Source organism: Rhincodon typus, chromosome 12 (genome assembly GCF_021869965.1).
Source record: "Rhincodon typus isolate 14 chromosome 12, sRhiTyp1.1, whole genome shotgun sequence".
Classification (NCBI taxonomy): Eukaryota; Metazoa; Chordata; class Chondrichthyes; order Orectolobiformes; family Rhincodontidae; genus Rhincodon; species Rhincodon typus.
The window spans coordinates 68,068,953-68,085,543 of record NC_063343.1 but is presented as its reverse complement, the minus strand read 5'-3'; the positions used below and the strand labels follow the sequence as shown (position 1 = coordinate 68,085,543).

The window sequence follows — 16,591 nt, the reverse complement described above, 5'->3', positions numbered from 1 at the left end:
CCTGCTCCTCTGATGCTGCCTGGCCTGCTGTGTTCATCCAGCTCTACACCTTGTTATCTAGGTCAGATTGGGATGTCTGGTCGGTGTGGTTGAGTTGAACCAAAGAGTCTGCTTCCATGCTGTACGATTCTATGATTCTGTAACTGCTACAAATGCATTGGAAGTTGATTAACGTCTGACAGAAAAGGTTACCTGAGTTCTGACAAAATCATATTAAGCTTTTCCTTCAACATGGTTTTAAATCTGCTGTGAATTGCCAGCATTTATGGGATTTGTTAATTATACTTTCTTTCCTGTCTAAACTGATGACTACGTTTACCTGAAAGGAGCAGCTCTATGATACTGAGAATGGTTGTGGCTGTACAGAAGGTCAGATATGCTCCTACTGTTTTGCATAGAGTTCACATATTTCTAAAAGACCAATTCATCTCCTTTGATATTTCGAGAAAAGTGGATGAATATTGCAGCAGTTATCTCAATTTAGATAATTTTTGAACCAAAGGACATGTTCTTATTCTGAGACTGAGAAAGCAACAATTTATTCCCTAACACTGAATGGGTAAATCAACTGCTTTGTGTTATATGAGATCATGAAGACAAGGGTCCAAAAGCTTAAATTCACAGCTTATACTGAACTACCTGTTGCAGTCGAGACACGACAATTATCCTTCAAACGAGAAGGATATGTCATAGTTCCTACAACTGCTCGGAATCCAGTGATTACAAATGGAAAGTAAAGTAGTGTTTATGTTGGATGACAACAAACATCAAGTGTTACTGCAGTGCCCCCTAACTCCCATCAAACAGCTGATAGGCATTCGCTACCAGGATGCATAAATGAAGAGTGACGGGCTCTTGTGGTGCAGCAGCAGTGTCCCTGTCTCTGATCCAGGAGGTCCAGGTTCATGTCCCACCTGTCACCAGACATGTATGATAACCTCTCATATTATCCATATTATCCATAAATTAGGAGTGGCCATTTTGCTGAGATATTGAAAGCTAATGCTGGTACCTTCCTCAAAATTCCATACCTGCATGAGAGCATGGAGGCAGGCACTAGGTGGGCTTGGTGAAAGTATTGAAACTATTTGATTTCTGATTGAGGTATGAGTGACTGCAATGTATTGTAATTTTATGTGTTAGGAATTGCAGAAATATGTGTCGAATTATGCATTTATAAATTTATTCTGTACAGCAACGCATGTTCTGTTGTTCTTAAATTGTACTCATTTTGACTGTTCCATATGGTTAGCTCAGTAACGTAGATTCATGTTCAAGATCATCATAATTCCTGAGTAAGTTTAGTCACGTGTGATTGCTGATGATTTGCTTTTGTTATTAACAGTTGTCTGATCTCTGTTTCTTGCTATTTCTCTGTCCACAGAGGGTGATGAGACAGGTGTAATGGATAGTCTAATGGAGGCACTTCAATCAGGAGCTGCCTTCAGGAGAAAGAGAGGTCCACGGCAAGCTGGTAAGTGCTAAACACAAAAATATTTCAGCTTATTAACTTGCATTATGAGATATGCAGTTTTTTGCATACCCATAAAACGACAAACCATTATAAATCCATTAGAAAATCTGGTGAATTGTTCTTGGGTTTACTGACAAACTGTGACTTTCCAGCAGGGTTGTAACAAACGGATAAGGAAGACCTTCAGATTTTGGCATTGCTCATGTGACATACTATTGTTCCAAACTCTCTAACTACATGAGAACATAATGAAATACCAAAAATACTAAAATAACTCAGGACTGGCAACATCTCTGACAGTTTCTAGTTTTGATGAAAAATCATTGTCCTGCGCGATTAACTCTGATTCTTTCTCGCAGCTGCTGCCAGTACTGTTAAATATTCCCAGCATTTTCTGTTTTTATACCAGAGTTCAAGCATCCATGATATCCTGTCTTCTCGTGAGAGTTTGACTTCACAATCCAGTTTCACTCTGACTTTGGATTACTTAGGAAGGCAACTGAAATTTAACCATATTTTTGAAATAATTTGCAACAGGGAAATTTCCAAGGGAAATGTTTAGGAACCAAGCATCCATTTAAATTGGCTTTCTTTTCAGTTTGTAATCATAGGAACCTAAGAGCCTCTTGAACCTGATCTACAATAGATATGCTAATGTACATTATATAATATATGAATATTAAATCAATTTACCTGCTTTGGTTCTATAGCCTTTAGTGTTCTTGTTTTACAAAAACCTATCAATTTCAGTTTTGAAATTTTAAACTGATTTCAACCCTCAACCGCTATTTTGGAGGAGGTATTCAAATTTATACTTCTATGATTGAATAAGTACTTCCTGACTTTGTTCCATAAAAGCCAACCCTAATTTTGTTTTATTCCTTGTTGTGGTATCTCCCACACAAAAGGAAATAGCTTGTCCCTTCCTACTGTATCAACCTTTTAGTCATTTACAACTGAGTGAGATCACCCTTTAATCTTCAGTAGTCGTTCAGGAATGTAATGATACTTTGTACATCTGCAGACTATAATATAAGTGGGGGGGGGGGTCAATGTTTCTGTTTAGTTATTCATCTACCTATGATTTGCAGATATATGATCCTCATTTTTTCACAATTTCTGTCCTAACTGTTCACAGAAGAGTTTATTTTAGGGGTTCTGACTGACTGGCAGTCACCTTGAGTCGAATCAGTAAGTATTTGAATGAAGACGTGTTGAATTTATTCAAGTTATAGTACAGTTCGTAGGCATTAGTACTGCAGCTAGTCTCTGGAATAGTGCAGTCAAATAGTGAATGACTTATTTTCTATCCTCCCTTACATTAGAAGGGCATATCCAAGTTAAGCGTCAGCCTTCACTTTGTGGTAGGCTTGCAGTAAGAAAGTTATAGGTTTCAGTCCCTTCAGAGATTTGAGCACAGAACTCAGTGTTGCAATTTAGGAGCTGTGCTTCATAGGTGTACTGTTTAAACCAAGGCCATGTCTGCCTTCTCGAGGACAAAAGGATCACTTGGCATGATTCAGCCTACTGCAGGGATGTTCCCTGTGGTCCTGACCAACATGTAATTCCTCAACCAACTTCAGAAAATCTAATCATCATTGCAGTGATGTTTTTGGAACCTTGCTGTACCCAGATTGTCTTCATTTCCTGCATTACAACAATGTACAGTTCGAAAAGTACTTCATTGGTTGTAACATGTTTGTAATATCCTGAGGTTCTGAAAGGCTCTATATGAAAACGTTCTTTTTCTCATCTGTTTCAAATTGACATGGCATTTGTCACATACTCTTTTCTTTCTGTAGAGTGATTTATTTTCAACACAAAACCAGTTGCTTAGAGATTAAATTTAAAAGTTTGCTTCTGTGATACCTTTGTTTAATTCCTAGTCAATACACCAAAATGATAACTCTGGGTACCCCTTAATTTTGACTCTTGCTGTTGAAGTCCATTACAGTTACTGCCTTTTTCCTAATACAAAACTACTAAATATACGCAGGTGCAGACAAATAGATAGGATTCAGCAGGACCAAATAATTCTTTGATATCCCATCCAATTGAATATAATAGTGATCTGCTCAGCCCTGAAGAGTATCACAACTAACTTCGATCCTGTTTATTTTTCTGATGTAGTATTGGGGGTGCTGATTACACAGAAATGTGTGGTAATGGATGTTTTTATGTAATTGCTTTTACAGCTGAGAAGCCAGAATAGACAACATTAAAAATCAAGATACAATGTGAGCTCGAAACACGATAGCTCATACCCTGCATTGAAGGAAATTAGTGAGCCCACTGGGTTTTCATAATTAGCACGGTCAATAGAATAGCAGGTTTATGGGGTTTTGTTTCAAAGGTTATCTTTGTGATATTTGCTCAACTTCAAAAATGCAACAGACTTCCAAAGCTTTTTCTTAAATGTTTTCCAATGGTATGGATTACTAGTGGATAGAAGCCATACTTGAGCCAACTTGAGTGTCTCGGCATACATCTGGAATGAAGTCCAGGACCATGCACTTGCTCTGGCTAAGTACACATTAAGTGATGACATGAAACATGCATTAAGCGTTGACTGTGAAGCATGGACACGTTCACAGGAGGCGTCCCCCTTTCACCCGCCACCGTCTGTGGGCACCTTTGTAATGTAGCAAACAGTACTGCTTTTCCTTGATGCTCATGTTGAATTGGAAAATATTAGCTAGAAGAGCTTATTTTAAGATGGAGAAAATATATTAGTATACTTGAGTAGCAATATTGGATTATACATGCCCTGATTTGCCAAATTGATAATGGGCTAAAAGATTAGCAGCTTTGATATGCATTCATTTATTCCTGTCTTGATGTTGCCAGGACAATGTCCACATTATTGCTTCATATAGCCTTTTCTGAATCAATAGAAAATGGTGGGTTAAAAGGGTGTTCCAGACACATGGGCTGGTGGCTGACTCAATGCTGAATTGTGTTGAAACAATGGACTGAAAATTGGGAAAAGCAGCTGGATCATGAGCAAGTTTTGTAAAAGGTCTGTCAAGAAAGACTATAAAAGGCTTCCAGGGAACAGTTAAGTAAATAATACTGATGGATTTGCCTGAAATTTAGAATAAGATGAAAGGATTCAGTTTCAGATTCAGCTGCACAGCCATTACTCAAATGGAATTCTCTGAGAGCTGTGTGCGTGGGTGAGTCCTAGCTGAATTAGTAACATTATAGGAAATAACTAATGACGCTTGAATAACATTAAATAATCAAGCTGTACTTTTGCATATGCTGCTGGAAGGATTCTGCTGCACAGCCCCTCAATAAACTTAGCCAATTAAACACGGACGATGTGATACTACAGGGTGATGCTGTACTTAAACCATTTTGCTTCAAGGTTGCATGATGAGCTTTTGCAAATGTCCTAATTATTTTCCTTAAACTATGCCCATTGTCAATGACAGGCCTCCAACCAGCTATAGTTCAATCCAGCATTAAATTTTTCAGGAAACTCTATCCAAACATAACCCAGGTTTGGAAGGTTTTAAAAACTGAAAGAACTGCGGATGCTTTAAATCAGAGACAGAAAATAAATTTCTGCAAAAGCTCAGCAGGTCTGGCAGCATCTCTGGAGAGAATCAGAGTTAATGTTTTGGATCAAGTGACCCTTCTTCAAAACAGTTCTGCACTCATGGTGTACATAATAGCAATTGAACATTAAACAAAAATCCGAAGAACTGTAAATACTAGAAATTCGAAACAGAAACAGAAATTGCTGGAAAATCTCAGCAGGTCTGGCAGCATCTGTGGAGAGAAAGCAGAATTAACATTTCAGTCCAGGGACCCTACTTTGCAGTCAAACATTGTTTGATCTATAATGTCAGAAAAGATGAACATGTATTTAGTTATTACTAAATACTTAAAATGAGTTCTGTGCAATTTCAATGTAGTTATCTCTTGGGCTTATTTGTCTAAATTAATTTTAATTATAGCTTCAGATTTAGCTTCCAAAATCATTCCATTGAAAATTCTATCATTCTTATAAATCCAAAATTATTCCATCGAGTATCATCACTGGGTGCAGAGAAAAGAAATGATATATGATAATGTTACTGGGATAATAATCCACAAGACTAGATTGATGATCTAGGGACATGGGTTCGTATGCCCATCCTTACCTGGCCTGTAAATTACTCTGAACCCACAGCAATGTGATTAACTCTTAACTGTCCTCTGAAATGGCCTAGCAGACCTTTCTGTTCAAGGGATAATTAAGGATGAGTAAGAAATGTTGGCCCATCTAACAATGGCTACATCTCATGAAATAATTAAATTATATAGTTTATGTATAACATAACTGGCCTATTGTGTTACTTTTTTGTTTGTCTTCTGCGGTCTATTTCCACATGTATAAATTGGGTAATGAGACAGAACACCAGCTATATAGTCTTTCACGATAAGTCCCAAAGATCTAAGCAACACATAACAAGCACATGTTTGATCTTTTATGTGGGCTACTGCATCTTCCATGGTGTTGTGTGACGTTTTAAAGCTGTGAGATTGGTCAACACAGAGACAGTGCGCGCCATGCTGAATTTTGAAGGAAGCAACAATGGGGTGGTGCACACTATAAGGACATGGTGGGGATTCCATAGTGACAGTATGGATAGGGAAACAGTTTTCAATGCAAATCCAACAAATAAGATGAGAATTAAAATGTAATTAATTAATTAATTATTGGTTGATTGATTAATTAATCAATACGTTAAACAGCAACAGACCAGACTGAATTCTTAACAGCTGGTCTACGTTTGATTGTTTATTTTACTGGACAGGCAATGACCTAAATTAGAAATCAGATGTAACTTTCAATTGGCTCAGTTATATATTAAGATGTGATCCTGCAACAGCCCAATCTGCAAACATCTCCAGTAGGATCCAGTCAGCACAAGTGCCTACGCAGGATAATCATGATTTATATTGCACCACAAAGCTGTGCAGTGTACTTCTGATTGTACTCAAAACACATTGAGTCTCCTTAAAAGCAGCCTTCCCTCAAGCAGAGTTACAATCAAATCAGTGTTATCTCATTCAGTTTCTGCATAAGTAACATAGCTACAGTAAATCAGAAAATGCTTAATACCTGAAAAGTCATGAATAATTGCACCACTGTGCAGACAAAAGCTGCTCTGGACATAGCCATGTAGAACATGTTGGTCAGATGGTTTTGCGTTTACATTCAAACAGCATTTTTAAAAATTAACAACACGCTGACGCAGTAATTCAGCTTAGAACTCAGTTTTTACTTGTGCCAATACATTTAATGTGATGAGTGCTGGGGATTTGCAAGATTGTAGGCTAATAAAAGTGCTCAAGATAAGTAGAGACTAAATTGCTGTATTTCCTGTATAATGTAACCAGTCTGGTGGTTTCTGCTTCATTTATGAATAAATTTCTACAATTCTACTAGACCTTTATGCATTTCCTGAAAGCTTTTAATTTTATTTCATGCTCACTGCAAATTACCATTCTTCAAATGACCACTGCCAGAATTCCATTTATTAAAGTAGTTAGCAAATAACTTTATGGATTTATTCTGCACCTCTAATATAGTGTCAGTGTTCTGTATTGTAAACAAACTGATGCATAAATGTCTCTGCAGTCTAAGTTAATGCAGTAGGATCTGTAATTCACACTACTTTGAATACAGAAGTCTCTTTGTATTTTTGACCATCAGCACGTTCCAGGTTCTGTCGCATTGATCCCTCACTGCAGCACTATATTTCACTGGCTTTGATGTAGCTTTGTGCAGCTTGACATTTCTGCAATACACACCCACTTTACATCAGTTACCAGAGCACGTTCTCTTACTGGTTGTGATTTGGCTCTTGATGCTCAGACTGTGCGTAGTCTGTAAATTATCTGCAGGGAAGAGCATGATTATCGACACAAGTGAAACTGTCTGTGGAGATGTCTGGCACGAACTTTCAGTTGGAACTATTAACAAAATAAAAGTCCACAGGACATGAAGTTTCTAAGAGGCACATTTTTTTTGTCAGATAACAGATTTATAACACCATTGCTAACATTGAACCATTTTGTACTGAATAATTTATTTTCAGGAAGCTCCAGAAATGGGGAAATAATTTCAAAAAGCTTATGTGGACAGGGTTAGGGAGACAACCTTATGGAGTTGAGCATTGCTGCAGGTATTAAAGGTTGCCAGTTACATCAAAAATAGAGGCAAAAATTTATGTTGGTTACTGCATAGTGATGTTTCACTTTCCTTCAGGCTACGATCAAGCTCAATAACACAGCCTTACAAAGCAACAGTCAGTTTTCCAGACAGAGCAAAATAATCCATCATAAAATTTCTAAATAAAATTAGCAGTCTTATTGAGTTTTGCATTATCTATAATACAGAAAATGTTTTATCTGCTTCTGTATGTTAACCCTTAATTCAACAGAACTGACCCCTTTATACAATATATGTGAGCTTCGTAAAAAGTGGTTTTATGTTTGTATGAATGCGAGCAATTTAGTCTAATTGGGTACAAATATCAGCCAAAGTACAATTAAGGCAGATAACCTTGCTTTGACTTCACATTGTTTGTTGTTTAATTGCAGCCAATGCAAAGTACTGCTTAAACAAGGTCACAAGTAGTCTGTTGTTATTTCTGGGAACTTTCAAATCGGCTTGAGCCATCTATTGTTAAATGCTATGTGGGAGAAAGTTGGACAGTCTGCTCTTTGCTGATGTTATAATTTAACTGGAATTCAGATACGAGTGAGTGCAGCTCAATTTTTGTTTCTGACCAGAATTTCAATTGACAATATTGAGGACAGTGTGCCCTTATTTCACCTTTGGCTTGCTCCTCAGAAAGGTTAGGCTAGCTTTAGCAATATACTTAAGAATTAGAAGGATTAAGAATAAGCTCCAGTTTCTATTGTCACACAGTTTAGAAATAAAGAACGTATATGTCAGTAATGTCTTGCACGAGCCCAAAGTATTTATACTTTTGAATGTAGCATTTACTGTGACATAAGCAGAACCTGTTTCCACTTGTAAAAAGGATTGAGAATTAGAGAACACAAATTTAAAGCAAATGTAATGTGAGACAGAGCTTTTTCACACAATAAGTGGCTCAGGTCTGGAATACACTGTCAGGAAGTGTGGTGGAGGTAGAGTCAATTGAAACATTGGATAATTACTGGATAGAATCACTGTGCGAGATATGGGAAAAGTACTCAAAAGGCACTAAGTCATAATGATTTTTTAAAATTATTCCCATGAGGTTGCTGGGCCAGTATTTATTGCCCTTCCCTTGTTGCCTTGGGTATAACTGAATGGTTTCCGAGGCATTTAAGAGTCAGCCACATTTCTGTGGTATCTGGAGTCACATACAGGCCAGACAAACAGTGGATGGCAGTTTCCTTCCTAAAGGACAGGAGTGAACCATGTGGATTTTTATGACAATCAGTGATCAAATTCCAGATTTTGTTAATTGCATTCAAATTACATAACTTGCCATGGTAGGATTTGAACCTGGAGCCCCAGAATATTGCCTCATTCTTTGGATTACCAATCCAGTAGCAACACCACTAGGTCATTGCCTGCAGTTCACATTGGAGAATCAGTGCAGACATAATGGGCTGAATGACCTTCCTGCATCATAACAATTCTGTGTAGGAAGCATGAAAGCTAATTTGCACACAACAAGCTCCTGCAAGTACAAAAATTGATCATCAACAGAATATTTATTTCAGAGATTTTGTTTGAGAGATAAACATTACCTAGGACATTTGGTAAAAATTCCCAGTTTTTCTTGAAATAGCACCAGCTGATCTTTTATGTCCATCTAGAAAGCAGATTTTACTTTGTCTTATCCAAAAGGTAGGACCTCCAGCACTCCTCAGTTCTCTAACTTTCTGATTCAGCCAAACGCAGACCACTGATTTGCAGCTGATACCTTGAGGGAGCTCCACACTTTATGCATTATTTATTTTCCTTTTCTCCATTAATGATATTCACCGCTAAAGGTCAAATTGAGTAGCCGATGTCCTGCAATTAGTTCAGCTTAGTCGGTGCGCACATTTAAAAAATGGCATCAAGTTTATTGAGAGCCCAAAATCTAATTTTCAGATTAATTGATGATTTTCTGAGGGCTTTGAATTATGACAGAGGAATGTGTAAAATTTCCTTACTTATATGTTTAATTGCCCTTGCAATAATCACCTTAATCACTTGCTGTACCAGCATTCTAACTTTTTATAACCTTTTGAGAGTCATGTACCAAAACACCCTCTGTACCACAGAGTTCTACATCTCTCTCCATATAAAAAATGTGCTGCTTTTCTATTCTTTCTGTCACAATGGGTAAGTTCACATTTACCCATGTTATACTGCAGCTGCCCAATTTTGTCCGTTCACTTGACCTATCTCTGTGCATTTGTGTCCTTATCAAAACTGAGCTTCTCACCTATTTTTATGTCATCTGTACATTGAGCACCACAGATTTGGTCCCTTCATTCAAATCATTAATATAAATAGTTGAAACCTCAGCACTGATTCCTGTGCCACCCCGCATGCCCTGTCCTGGACCTCCCAAGTAGATGCAATGGTCAGGAAGGCACAACAACACCTCTACCTCCTCAGGCAGTTCAGGAAATTTGGTATGTCCACCATGTCCCTCACCAAACTTTACAGATGCAACATTGAAAGCACATTGTCTGGATGCATAATGGCCTGATATAGCTACTGTTCTGCCCAGGACCATAAGAAACTACAGAAGGTTGTGTGCATAGCACAGATCATCACAGAAGCCAACCGTCCATCCATAGACTCTATTTACACGGCCCGTTGCTGTGGAAAGGCTGCCAAAATCATCAAAGACCCGTTGCACCCAGTAATGCTCTCCTACAGCTTCTTCCCTGCCGTTAATAGACTGATGAATGGACTCTCTAACTTCAAATAATGCTGATCTTGCTAATGTTGATCTTGCCTAGCGCACGCCCTGTGCGATATAACTTGTATGCGTCTGTCTATATGTTTTTCACCCTGTGATCTGCATTCCCTTGCTCACTATGACTCGCCTGTATTACTTGTAAACAAAGCTTTTCACTGTACTTAGGTACACATGACAATTAATCAAATAATCAAATCAAGTCAGCTCTTGCCAACCTGAAAATGACTATTTATGCCTGCTCCCTGAGGGCAATGGGAGCTCTAACTGCGCATTATATATTTTTATATACATTCCTGTTGGCTAATGAATCTTCTGTTTGTGCTCATATGTTACCCACAACACCATGAGATCTTATTTTGTGATATAGTCCTTGTGGCACTTTATCAGATGCCTCTGGAAATCTAAGTACAGCACATCCACATGTTCTCCTTTATTTGTGTTAATTATTATTTCCTAAAGAGCTCCAATAAGTTAGTCAAATATGATTTCCTTTTCACAAACATGATAACTGTACCTGACTGCATTGTGATTTTCTAAGTGTCTTGCTTGAACCACCTTAATAATAGATTCCAGCTTTTTCCCTAGATAATAAGGTGTTAGGCTTAAGCTGTTGAGCTATGAAAGTGGAAACTGTATAATATTTAATAGTTGAAAAAAGTCACAATACCGTAATACTCAGACCTATTTGTTTGTGATGGCCAAGTAAGTTAAAATCCCTTTTTTCTTTCATGCAATGTAAGGATCAGACTCCATGATTCTGTTTATCTCAAAGCTGAAAGCATGTCCTTTGGTTTAGATTAACTTGCACAGAGAATGAAATCATTAATTTGCTGTCTTGCTTGTCTGATCTTCAAAGCAAAACACTTGGAAAACTTGCATAAACCATGTATTTTTGGCCTTAAGAGTTAAGTTTACACTTAAACCATTTCTTAATTCACAACTCATTGTTCTTTTGGGATATTAGAATGGTTAAAGGTGAGTAAAAATCTATAATGCGCAGTTAGAGCTCCCATTGCCCTCAGTTCTGACCCAGCTAATGAACTGTTGTATAATCTTGTATGACATTGAATTGCTGTCCCCAACATGAGATGCACTTTTTTTTAAACGTCAATGCATCAGTTACAACCGCATAATAATTCCCAAATGAGGAAATGATTCAGCTTTGGTGCAGCATAGAAATACAAACCAGGAGACTACATGACAGAGATCAAAAATACCTTTTTCCATTAAAGAAAGAATTACTCTGGTCAGTTGTTTTCGAATTGCACAGTCTTGTATTTATTATGTTTTGCAGATTATACCATTCTTGGTTTACCGAGGGAGTGCACCACTTATCTCGTCCAAAGATTTTATTAAGTAATCAGGTGTAATCCTTGATTTAATCTAAAGTTCATGCCTCTGAGTCAGACAGAAGTCTCAACAAAGCACTTAAAAAAATTTAGCGTGATTAGAAGTCAACATGGTTTTATGAAAGGGAAATCCTATTTGACAAATTAAATCAGGCAAACAAAGGGGAGCCAGTAAGTATATATACTCGGATTCCTAAAAGGAATTTGGTAAAATGCTGCACTAAGAGTTAATACACAAATAAGGGCTTATGGAATTGAGGGGTGATTTATAAGCACGGATAGAAGAGTTGTTAATTGACTGAAAGAGTGGGGATAGCCAGACATTTTCAAGTTGGCAGGCTGTGACTAGGGAGTATTACAAAGCTGAATTGAGGCCTCAACGATTGATAACCTATGTTGATGTCTTTAACAAAGAGACTGAAAGTAATGCATCCAAGTTAGCTAATTATACAAAGCCAGGTGAGATCAAGTTGTGAGGAAGACACAAAGGCTGCAAAGTGATATAGACAGGTTCAATGCAGTGTGGAGCTGGAGGAAAATAGGAGGTCAGGCAGCATCAAAGGAGCAAGAGAGTTGACATTTCGGGTCAGAACCCTTCATCAGGTCCTGATGAAGAGTCCCGTCCCAAAACGTCAACTCTCCTGCTCCTCTGATGCTTACTGACCTCCTATGTTCCTCCAGCTCCACCCTGTATTAACTCTGACTCCAGCATCTGCAGTTCTTGCTGTCTCCAATATAGACAGGTTAATTGAGTGGGCAACAAGGTGGTAAATGGAGTGCAATTTGTGAAAGTGAGATTATTCATTTTGATTTGTAAAAATAAAAAAAAGCAGAATCTATCTTAAATGATGCGAAACTTATAAATGTTGACATTCAGAGATAATTCAATGTATTCCTACACAGGATAGAAGAGATTAGCATGCAAGCAATCAAGAAAACAAATGCTGTTTTAACCTTTAATGTAAGGAAATTAGAAGTCTTAGAGAGGTTGTCTCCCCTGGCTGGAGAATCTAAAACAGAATTAAATAATTAGAGAATCTAGAGCAATTGAGTGAGAAAATAAGGGGTCAAATTTTTGTGACTGGGATGCAGAAAAATATCTTCTCACAAAGGATTGTGAATCTTGACAGTACACTAACCCCAGAGGGTTGTAGAAGCATTATCATTGTATGTATTTAAAAGGCAGATTTTTGGTTTCTTGGGAACCAAGGGATGTAGGGAGCAGATGGAAAGTGAAGTTGAAGCCAAATGTCAGCCTTAATCATATTGAATGGAGGATCTGACTCTGCGATTCATGTAGTCAATTAAATACTAAACATGTGGCAAGAGGTTGGGTGGACTAATTAGAGACAAAAAGGTGATTTATACTTAGAGATACAGGGCAAGGCTAGATTTCTCAGTGTCATTGTTTACAAAGAAAGCGGGCACTGACCAAATATCAGTAAAAGAGAAGTAGAGGTAAGCTGACGGTAAGGATTTTCCGGAGAGGATAATTCTACTTAAAAGTGGATAACTCAACTGTGCCGGATAGTTAACGTCTTGAGTTTCCTGTGGAAACAGAGACAGCAGAACAGCTCGCCATTATTTTCCTAAATTCAAGTTAGGATAGGACGTGGGGGAGATGCCAGAAGACTAGGGAGTGACAAATATTGAAACCCTTGTTCAAGAACATTCCTAATAACTAAAGGGTGTCCATGTCATTGTTAGTGGCACGCAAGATTTTGAGAACAATAATCAAGGGGAAAATATCCATTTTGAGAGGACTAGTTAATCAAGGACATCCAGCATAAATTTATGAGGTTTTTTGTGCTTGAATAAACTAATTGAATATCTTGAAGTAACTGAAGGGAAAGCAATGGGTAATGTCAAGATAAATTTTAAGATAGTGGGATAAAGTAAAAGCTGATTAATAAAATTGTGACTAAGAATAGGAAGGTCAGCTGACGGAAAGTATTCATTTAAGGACCAAAGACCATAAGTTCTGCTAAATGGTTGTCTTTCATAACTGGAGCAAGCTAGATAGTGGTGTTCCTCAAGGGTCAGTGGTAGAATGACTGCTATTTTTAATATCTAAAAATGGAATATAGGCCAACATTTTTTTTAAAAATTGCCAATGCTGTCCAGCTCAGAGCTGTGGCAAGCAGTGAGTATGATTCAGAGATAGTAAGAACTGCCGATGCTGGAGTCAGAGATAACACAGTGTGGAGCTGGAAGAACAGCAGGCCAGGCAGCATCAGAGGAGCAGGAAAGCTGATGTTTGATTCCATTTATATCCATCGAATATGATTCCATTTGACTGCAGCAGAACATCAGGCTAGTGGAGTAGGTGAAAAGACGAATCAATTTTAATACAAAGTGTGAGCTGTGCATTTTGGCAGAATGAATCAGGAGGTCTAATCCACAATTAATAAATCTTAGGAAGTGTGTTATAAGAAGGATTTTAAAAGGGATAGGGCCTACTGAGAGAATAGTAAGCACATGGCATCTTGAGCTTCATAATTAAGAATGTTGCCTGCAAAAAGCAGGGAGGTTCCACTGAATTTTCATGATGTTGTGCTAGACTAACATGTATTACATCCAAAATGGTTCCATGGTTGAGGGGCTTTTGCTGCAAGGTTGGGTTTGATACGCTGAGGCTCAAGCAGATTGTATTCCTTATCAAACTTCCATTCAAACCTACCATTTTATGATAGGTTGAGACAAGGCAGTCAAAGAAGAGCTGTTCCCGTTATCTACAGTAAGTACAAGAACAAAGGAGCATAAATGAAGGCTTTGAGCAAGAAGAGCAGAAGGAGTGCTGGACAGATTTCTTTAATGCTGTAAGCGATAATTATCTGGAATTCACTGCCAATAACTGTGGCAAAAGTGAGAACTATGAGTGATTGCAAAAGGAATTTGGATGGGCACTTGAGAGAATTAAACTTGCAGGTCTGGGACGATAGAGTGGGAGAATGGAATTAACTGGATGTTTTACAGAGAACTGGCATTGACCCAATAGACTGAACTGCCGCCTCCTGTCCAGTAATGACTTTGATATACTGTACTCAGACATTTCGATGCCCTGTTGAGTGGGTACTGTCAGAGATGCTTTCTTTCATATCTAACAGTAAACTGATGCCCCATTTTGCCACACAAGCAGATGTAAGCAGGTCTATAGCACTAGTCAAAGAGGATTGAGAAAATGCATTCTTCTCAACATCCTGACCAAATTTTAATCCCACAACCACAATCCCTGAAACAAATTATTTTATAGGACAAATCGTCTGCTGTTTTTTCATAACAGATGACGATACTTCAGAATTAGTTTAGTATGAAGTGTTTTGGGGCATTTTGAGATCATGAACAGTATTATATAAATGCAGGTTTTCTTGCATCAGTTCATAGGAAAGGAAAGTCTAAGAGTGTACGTATTCACAATACACTCACCCACTGTCCTTTTGAAAGAAGAATATGACAAATTTACTTGTAACTGATCTGATACCTGATACCTTTCTGTAACCATCAATTTAGGTGCCACTACAGAAACACTCGAGGATGCTTTGCTGATATTCTAGGTTACTTCAATTATGTCAGTCTCTATAACTGTGCAGCACGACTGGAAGTTGGCTGTATTACAAGTCGTTCAACAGGAATCTTCTGCATTTCTTCCAGAAAAAAAATTCATTTACACAAAAGGCATTAAAAGAATTGACTAATGTTATAATTTTCTTCCAGTAAAAAGAGATGTTTGCTTGTTAAACTATGCCCTTCCCTCCATCCTCTGCACAAATGCTCCCCATCTGCTTTAATATCAGAGAATAGGAAGAATGGGGGCAGAAAGCAGATGGCTGGCACGCATTTATGTCGGGTCAGTAATCTCACTTTACAAGTTAGTTCCCTCTGGCCTGGAAAGTCAATCAAGCCTGATTTGACATTTTAAGTTCCTATGAATTACATGTTAGCTTGCGTATAATTTACATGATTTCTTTTCTCTGTCATATGGTATTCACATCAGTTGAACAGTACTGTTTTGATGAATTGCATTAAGGACAATATTTAAAATGTGATAAAAATCATCAAAAATATTGGACACATGCTGGAGGCTGAAATCCACTGAGAATCATCTCATATTTTGTTTATGGAATAGTTCTATTCTTATAATCTGGTCATTACATTGCAAATTCCTTCTTGGATGTGGGTAGTGTCGGCAAACCTGACATTTGTTGCTGATGGTTAATTATTTCAATCAGGAGATGATGAATCATCATCTTTCTAGAACTGAATACTTTACTAGGCTACTTCAGAGGCACTTACGAGTCTGGTAGGAAGTGGTGCCATAGTGACACTGTCAACAGACTATTAATCCAGTGAAAGTAGGAACTGCAGATGCTGGAGAATCTGAGATAACAAGGTGTAGAGCTGGATGAACACAGCAGGCCGAGGAGCAGGAAAGCTGACGTTTCGGGCCTAGACCCTTCTTCAGAAATGGGGGAGAGGAAGGGATTCTGAAATAAATAGGGAGAAACGGGGAGGCGGATAGAAGATGGATAAAGGAGAGGATAGGTGGAGAGGAGACAGACAGGTCAAAGAGGCGGAGGTGGAGCCAGTAAAGGTGAGTGTAGGTGGGGAGTTAGGGAGGGGATAGGTCAGTCCAGGGAGGACGGACAGGTCAAGGGGGCGGGATGAGATGGGGGTGGAGCTTGAGGTGGGAGGAGTGGATAGATGGGAGAACAGGTTAGGGAGGCGGGGACAAGCTGGGCTGGTTTTGCGATGCGGTTGGGGGAGGGGAGATTTTGAAGCTTGTGAAGTCCACATCGATACCATTGGGCTGCAGGGTTCCCAAGCGAAAT

General features: G+C 38.3%; 1 protein-coding gene across 1 annotated transcript in view; it reads left to right on the top strand.

The window, feature by feature from the left end:
- The window catches only part of LOC109912529 (protein diaphanous homolog 1), a 323,327-nt gene that overhangs the window by 292,970 nt on the left and 13,766 nt on the right, over nt 1–16,591 (top strand). Inside the window, exon 25 of the mRNA XM_048603507.1 lies at nt 1,385–1,474. Within this exon, the coding sequence (XP_048459464.1) occupies nt 1,385–1,474 (90 nt within the window). The remainder of the gene's footprint in view (nt 1–1,384; nt 1,475–16,591) is intronic.